Here is an 8,153-nt window from a genome sequence, read left to right as displayed (position 1 = left end):
TTTCACAACCCTTTGCCGCATTGAATCCATGCTTAGAATGGCCAGGCATAGCTTTGCTGACCGCTTGGGATAACCTATTGCCTCATGATGAGAAGGGCAACTTGGTTTTAAAGGAATCCTTGAGCCACAGTGACACATATTGCATGTATTCCAGGGCAATCAATATTCATTTGGAGTTGGTCAGGAGTCTGTGTTGGTATGTTAAATGGCTTAGCGGCATTTTAAGCAAAGTCTAATGCCCAAAACTCACTTTAACGATAAGCATGGCCCGACTTTCTTGCCTTCCTTTAAGTAATAAAATGGTGAATCCATCACGAATGGTTACCAGACTCGAAACGGAATGCTCCATTCTTGATGATTAAGTGATCATATTTTTTTCTATAGTTTTAACCAAAGTATTATTCAAAGGCCCCTATTCTTGGTAGTGGCTAACGTGGAAAATGCGCTTACCTCAGAGCCCAATATAATGTAAATTGAACTTCCCACCCTCGCCCTATCGTCGTAATACGCGGCATAGAGAAACATCTGATGACTTTGCCTCAAAGTCAGTTGTTGCCAATAGGAGTTGTGAACCTTGATTTGACTGAATGAAGGCCAGCGGCCACAGTTGATTTTAGTCCAGAAGCGAACTGATGGTGTTATTGGATCAAGCAACTGAGTGATGGGCATGTTGCGGAATGGTTTGAGATCCTCGGATGCTAAGTTTTCAAAATTTTCTATACCTCGATGTCTTCTCAACGTCGGTAATTGGTCGCTGATGCCCTCGGCCCGCTTGTTCTGTGTCTCCAAGTGGTGGAACCTGGTCCAAGGCCCTACCACAAGATGAAACATGGTGCCCAAGACCATCATTAATGGCACTAGCATGACAAAAATGCGACGGGTTCTCGTTGATGATTCGAGCTCACTACTCTTCAAACTGAGTGCAGGACCACCGACAGAATGACGCATCTTACTAACACTCACACCTATAATCCAGTGTTTAGGAATGCAATCGGAGAAACCATACCAACTGTGCTCATGTCAACAGAATGTGATGCTTCGTAGGACATGTTTCACTGTTGTGTCGTTGGTTTAACTCGATGCTTCTAATGGATTAAATTTTGGCTGGAGCTTCTAAACGCATCCATGAGGTAATAAATACATAAATTCAAAAGAATGAAATATTACGATATTTTGATGGGCATCTTGCATTGATTTCAGAAGGATAGCAAAATGGCTTTTATTTTTATTTTTTTTGTATAAGCTTTTAGGAATAAACGACGTAACTAATAACGAGCACAAGATTGTGTGAGTTTGTAGGAATATTGAAACTTGGTAGATAGGTCATCAAAAGGAGTATTATTAATTTACTTTGAATTCTCCTTTGTGTATTCGGTTTCATGTTTTATCAGTAATGATTTTCAGATAACTGTTGTCCAAGATTTCATATTTATCAGAAATAGTGCTTTATAAACCTTTAATTAGTTTATATATTCATGGTTTAATTATGAAACCACGTTTCAAGAGTCAAATTGTAAAACCAGGGTGCTTTGTAAGCCAGATATTTTGAACGCACTTGAGGAACAAAAAGCAAGATCAACTCGATAAAAAAAGTTCACTCGTTTGAAATTAATCCATTTTGAACCAATCAACGAACTTACATGGGAATTTTCTCTTGTGGGCTAGATCCTCCTCTTTCATTTAGCTTTGCTAAAATTCTTTTTGTTTTGAAAGACGCTTGTTTGGAGCGAAGATTAAGTTCATGGCAATGACTCCTCATTATAGTAAGCTTCCAGGTTCTACTTGTTTTTTTAAAAACTCTTTGGATTTAGCAACATGATTACAAAGCTAAAATACAGAAAAAGCAGACCACCAAATGAAAATTTTCATGCTCGCTTTAGACTTGATTATGGACAATGGTAAGCCACGCATTGGGAATTTATACATCAAACGGTCGGATGGTAACGACCGGTGACATGCAAGAAGGGGTTGACTCGAGAAATATGATAGCCCGAGATCGTTACTTTCATATTGGAGACTCTGTTCAACGGATTTTCCCCATAATGAACCACCATCCTAACCAACCAGGTTACCACTCAATCGGACCATGATTGCCATAATCGTGATCTCCATTCGTAACCTAGTCATCATATCATGTTTGGGGCCTCAACTCCATCTCGAAACGTCTCTTTGATCATCATGCACAAGTTGGAATCATATTCCCAAATTAACTTGTCATGGGAGCCCTGAGAATCCCTCACGAAAACAACCCATCATGATGTGGTTTCAAATAGCCCGACAAACTCTACGTAAGGTCCGGAGAGCGGTGACTCGTCAAACAGACGCAAACGTCGTGTAATAGGTTTCTTCCATCGAATTGCCTCGAATCGATTTGGTTTCCGCCCTTATTCATCAATTGAGCTTTCCAGCTGACCCAAACTTGGGTAGTACCTAATGCTCTATACCTCATTCTTCAAATCAATGTAGCACTATGGAATTCTCCATCAAATCTGTCCCGCGATTCTCGTCAAGGAGCGGGAATGGGGAATTTTCAATCTTTTCCTTGTGGTTGCACGACAACTCAAATGGCTGGAATCTGGTCGGTGGGTCTATGTCTTTAGCAAATCCAGGCTTATAATCAAGTGCTTCATCTTGGCTCAGTGGGTGGGACTTGAGGTGGGGCCAATCATCATGCGATGGGCTCTTTCCCTACCTTGATAGTACCGAGATAGAGGAGGGTGCATTTCACAAAAGATTAAGAACGTTCCAGGGACCATGTGAGTTCATGTAGCGCTATAGGCCACCATGTCAAAAACGACGAGAACCATAATCAATTCTGTGGCCTACCAACAAATTCAAGAAAAGCCTACAAATTGCTTTTTTTTTCTTCCTCTGTGCTGTCAAAACAGCACAAATGAATGCACATCTCTTTCCTTACATTCCCATCCACTGAATAGGGTAGTGTATGAAGAGAAGCCATCATGAAACCAACCGAAAACCATGCATGGTAATGCCAAAAGCAGCCAACACTTAACCCAGCGGGGGTTCAAACGTTATTATTCAAATCCGGGCTTCATTTTAACGACCATGCCAAGAAAAGGCGATCTCCCGCATAATATCCACATCCATACATATGTCAGATTTCAAAGGCTCTCATGGAGAGGAGGAGGCCCCTGATTGTCAACTGGGATCTAGCACAAGCCTTCAAAAGGAGAGTCAGAAACCGATCGACGTTTCCAATTTGTCTCGTTTCTTGTCATGGATAGCATTGGCATCTTGCATGTTAAAGCAGAGAATTTTAGAATTTTCCTCTACATCAGTTCGGTCAACGCCCCGTAGCAGCCCTTTATCTTCGCCGATTGGAGTGAGCGTGTGTGTGTGTGTGCTAGATCTGTGAATGGATGAACTGAGTGAGCGAGCCCCCGTGGATGCCAAGACGAATGAAACAACGGTGTAAATTATGGACCCTCACCAGTCCAAGCGGGTAGTCCCTTCTTCCTCCTATTGGTGCTAGCTGTCTCTGCTCCGGTGAAAGGTTTCTGTCTGATTTCAGATCATGAATCTCTCCATTGGAGATCGACTAACCATCTTTGGAGTACGTAGAATTCCAAGAAATCAATGACTTTTTTTGAGATGTGATGCGTGGCGCCTAATACCTACAATACGAACACCTTCGGGCAGGCTAGTAGAGAGCAATCAAGTGAAACATGTAAAGCACTGTGAAGAGGTTGAGGGAGCACCGTGAAATATATTCCGTTCATGAGCCCTTCAGATCAAACATTATACCCTATCTACGGGATATTACGCTTACGAAGTGAAGGAAAAGCGGGAAAAATCGAATTAGGCGCTTTGATTTTAATCGATGATTTTGGGCTACCATAATGTTTTCATAACCTGTAGAGTAAGAGCAAAGGTAAGCCATTACGGCCAATGGGCACCATGAGTTTACTAAGCTTTCAGTAATCGGATGAGTCGTGTTACCGATTTTAAGGTATTGTCGTTTTTGGTGTAGATATGACACCGTATTGGTATGACAGCACAATATCTAAATGTTGTTTCCTCAAACAAGCCGGTCATTTGAAATGATTGATAAACTTTCTCCAAGCATGATTTAGGTTGGTTTTTGCCTTTTTTTAGCCTTGTCTGCATGTTAGCTTCATTGAATCATGTCAGTTGTCTACTTTTCGAGGTTTGAATCACTTCATATCTCCTATTTATGCCAGATGTTAACAATTCCTTGGGTAATAATTGGGGCCAAATTTTTTAAAGATCAAACTGAGCTTTTTTCGTTTCGGAAAGATAAGTACAACTAAGAAAGTTTAAGGACAACAGTCTCAGTAACGGTAAGAAAGTTCGTAAAAACATAGAAAGGCGAAAAAGAACTTAACCGTATCGTAGGGAAACGTTATAATATCGAAATTTCCAAAGTCCAAATCAAAGTCAAGACCATATCAATTAGATGATAACTCCCATCTTTTAAAAAGGCGTAAGCAATTTCACGTTTTTCAAACATCTTTTTTTTTTACTTTTGCAACCTTCCATCACTTCAATCGTTTTATACTTTCTCCTTTTAGGTGTGATAGGGAACAGGATATAACAAGAAATTTTGAGACAGCTTGAGTATCGGAATAAAGATTTTTGGGTACCTTTGAAATCCCTGGTGCAAAGGTCTTTACCAAGATTATCCGTTCCAAGGCAATTTATAAATTATTAAAAAGCAGTTGCAACTTTTGGTCTCAAAATGTGTAAAAGAATATCTCAAGTCCAATAGACATAAAAAGCAACTTACTAAACACATTCTCACGTGAAATAATATCAACGGTTTCCATAGACACTTATGTTTATTAAGAAATATCTAATTTGCATGATGAACAACTTGTCCGATGAGAAGAGTCATCAGATGGTAGTTGGATCGAATCCGTAAAGGTATCTTGTTCAGAATGAATTTGGGAGCCAAGGAGCACTGCGCTTTTGTTCAGAAGCCAATGAATTTCAGTTTTTTTTCTCGACTAGATTTTCAATTATGATGATCTTCAACCTCCAATGGCTTCAATTGCATTGTCCAGCCTTGTGTGAAGAACACGGGGCCCCAGGGATGCAACCTAGTCACTTAGTCGTCATAGAATCCATACTGCTGACTCCGGTATGGATAAATCGGCTGATGGGCACTTTTGGGGTTGTTCCCATAACCACCGGAGTGGAGACTAGCCGGGGCACCCAGGGCCTGATTTTTGTTCCTCATGCCCATCATAGAATTCACGTGAGGCACTTCGTACTCATTTTGAGGCGGACCCCCACCATTCCCGCCGTACAGACTGCTGCCATTATAGACTGAAGAGTCCGTGTAGTTCAACAGGCTGTTGGTCGGTGGATAGATGGCCCATTGAGGGTTGTTGGACGAGGAACTCCCCTCGTTATGGAGCGACGGAGGAGGCGGTGGGGGTGGAAGAGGCTGATCTAGTTTGTTGAGGTGGATATTCATATTACGGTTGTTATTCACGTTGGCCTGGTATTGTTGTTGTGTCTGTTTAATGTGATACTGATTGGGAATGGCCCGGAGGTCCCTGGGTGCCTGGGTCAAGTGTAGCAGATGTTGAGCCTGAGTCTGTTGCTGCATATGTATTGGTTGCCGCTGCTGTGGCTGCTGCTGTGGCTGCTGCTGTTGAGACTTTTGTTCCTGTTGATGTTCCTGCTGTTGTTGTTGTTGTTGTTGTTGTCGTCGTTGCTGTTGCTGTCTCATGAGATTCTCTTGCACATCCGGGGTTTCGGAAACGAGGGGCTTCTTCGGCCTGTTTCGGAATACGCGGATCAAAATGAGCATGAGAATGAAGAATGCCACCACTGAGACACAAATCACCGCGATCAGCAGAGGCGCAATCTCCACGGAATCGGTCGGTCGGACTGAAAAGAAGAAAAAAAGACTCTGATTAGTTTCCATTCGAGATGACGACTGACTCCCGTTGAATGACGAGGCATTTCTTCAATATGAATCTCTGATGTCCATTTTTTTCTCTTACGTTTAGTGACGCTCAAAAGGTAATTCTTGAAGCCGAAGCCAGTTTGGCTCTCTGTCACGCAGACATACATGCCGGCATCACTCTCGTGGGCATTGGGTATCAGAAGGGTATTGATATATTCGTTGTTCCCACTATTCAAGGTGCTCTTGGAGTGATTTTGGATCCGTATGAACTTCTGATCTCCAACGTCAATGATGTCTGACCGCACCTCAGGCCCTCTGTACTTCTTGAGCCAACTCAACTTGAACGAGCTCGAGCCCTCCACTTTGCATTCCAAAGCTGCGGGTTCGCCCTCCTCGACAGTGTAGTTTTTGAACCCATTCGACAGCACCAAGTCCGGCTCCTCGACCTCAATCGTGAAATTACGGGCCACTTCACCGAATCGGTTTCGGGCAATGCACCCGTAGATCCCTTCATGACTCTGCTTGGCGTTATTGATGTTCAAGGATGCCATGCCGGAGTGATGGTTCAAGGGTTCAGGGCCCTGAAACTCGGTCCTGTAACGCAGCCATTGGACCTTGGGCTCTGGTTTGCCATTTGCCCTACATGGAATGTGGATGCGATCGTTGGTTTCAAAGATATAGGAAGAGGCCCTAGACAGGGTATCTTCTGTAAACGAAGGCAGAGACACATCTGGAAGTTCTCCTTTATCCAAACTTGGAAAATCGGCCGGATCTGAAAAGGATAAGAACAAAAAAAAGCGGATGAGAATCTTTAATCATCTGGGGAGGAAAACATTTTTCGGGGACGGCCATTGACCTCTAAAATTTTGAACTTGAATCGCGATGCCGGATTTATTGTTTATATTGTGTGCTGAATACTCTCAAAATGTATAGGTGCATTTTGAGTTCGGCGACCAAGTTTGAGAAAGTTTCCCGTCCGCATTTTCCTAGTCCTTCTTATCGGTGAAGTACTGTGCGTTCGTGATGAACGCTTCCAATATTGGGTTGAAAAAAAAAACGGACGGTCAGACAAGTTCAATATGGCGTTCAATATTGGACTTCTTTATGCTTTGCTTTTCTGCACTGCAGACGCCAGAAATGGGAGAGGAAGAAGAGAGATTTTCTGGGTCGTTCCGACCATTATGACAAAAATTGAGTGAGTCCTTCATTTCATAGCTCTTGGGGGCCTTTTTATCACCTCGTTTTCTTCAATGGGTGGTGGAGAGCCCAACTGTATTACTGCACGACCGAACAAACTTTGGCTGCTCATTATGAGAGCAGAGACCATTTCTGGTTGAAAAGAGGTCAATTTTGGGAAGTGCTCCAAGCTCGTCGTCTTCAAGCTCGTAAAATGTCATTTAGCCTCAAGGTGGATCCATCTCAAGGAGATGTCTTTTCGGGTTCTTTTTCGTCCATGACATGAATACGCCAGGCCTTTCCTTCCAATATCGATCCCCTTGTCCTCTCCCCCATCATCGTTGGTCCAACAGAAATTAGAATCTTTGAAGACTCGATTTTGAAATGGAGTAACCGTTTTTTCCGTCCTCTCTTCCGAGCTCGGTCGTTTACTTGGCGAAAAGAAGAAGACGAAAGGAAACGACCCGAAATCTGGTTTTGACCCAGGTAGGAGGTACTGTCATCAACATGGTCACAACCTCTAAATACGATAGCCATCGAAACGTGAGTCGGACTCTAAACCTGGACCCTCTCTAACCCGGTACGGACTTCACTTCTAAGAAGCCAACGAGCCCGTCCGAAGTGTCCAAGTTATGTAACAAGCCAAATGAGCTTGAAGTCTTCCCCCTAAAGTGTGCTTGAAGTTAGAGTCATCCATCGTAAGCTTTACAAATGATCACCTTTTTTAAGGGGGGGTAGAAAAGAAAAACTAACTTGTCCATCGGAGTTGACACTCTCATTAATTTTGTCCTTATCGGGCATCACGCGAGACCGAAAGCAAACGGGAACGAAACCCCACAACACAAAACCATTCACAATTTTTCTCCGTTAATGTTTGTCGACCAAAGCGGATCTTAAGAAAAATTCCGGCTACATTTGGATTGGACTTGTTTGTTATCGTTTTGTCTCTTCTGTCAAGGCCAAATGAAAATAACAACCATCACATTAGAGCCTTGTTTTGTCCACAAAGCCATTAGAGTTTTTTTCCGAGAGATTAAACGCGCTCATGGATCTTGATCTTGTACGATGTTTGAAGGAA

General features: G+C 42.7%; 1 protein-coding gene across 3 annotated transcripts in view; it reads right to left on the bottom strand.

Moving 5' to 3' along the window:
* Positions 1-4,801: 4,801 nt before the first annotated feature.
* The window catches only part of LOC131880623 (fibroblast growth factor receptor-like 1), a 10,601-nt gene continuing 7,249 nt past the window's right edge, over positions 4,802-8,153 (bottom strand). For all 3 annotated transcript variants that reach the window (XM_059227298.1, XM_059227300.1, XM_059227299.1), the window contains 2 exons: positions 5,997-6,671; positions 4,802-5,880 (listed from right to left, as the gene is read on the bottom strand). In XM_059227298.1, the coding sequence (XP_059083281.1) occupies positions 5,090-5,880; positions 5,997-6,671 (1,466 nt within the window). In that variant the 3' untranslated portion in view covers positions 4,802-5,089. The remainder of the gene's footprint in view (positions 5,881-5,996; positions 6,672-8,153) is intronic.

The sequence above is a fragment of the Tigriopus californicus genome, chromosome 5, assembly GCF_007210705.1.
Source record: "Tigriopus californicus strain San Diego chromosome 5, Tcal_SD_v2.1, whole genome shotgun sequence".
Classification (NCBI taxonomy): Eukaryota; Metazoa; Arthropoda; class Copepoda; order Harpacticoida; family Harpacticidae; genus Tigriopus; species Tigriopus californicus.
This window is presented reverse-complemented; position numbering and strand designations above follow the sequence as displayed.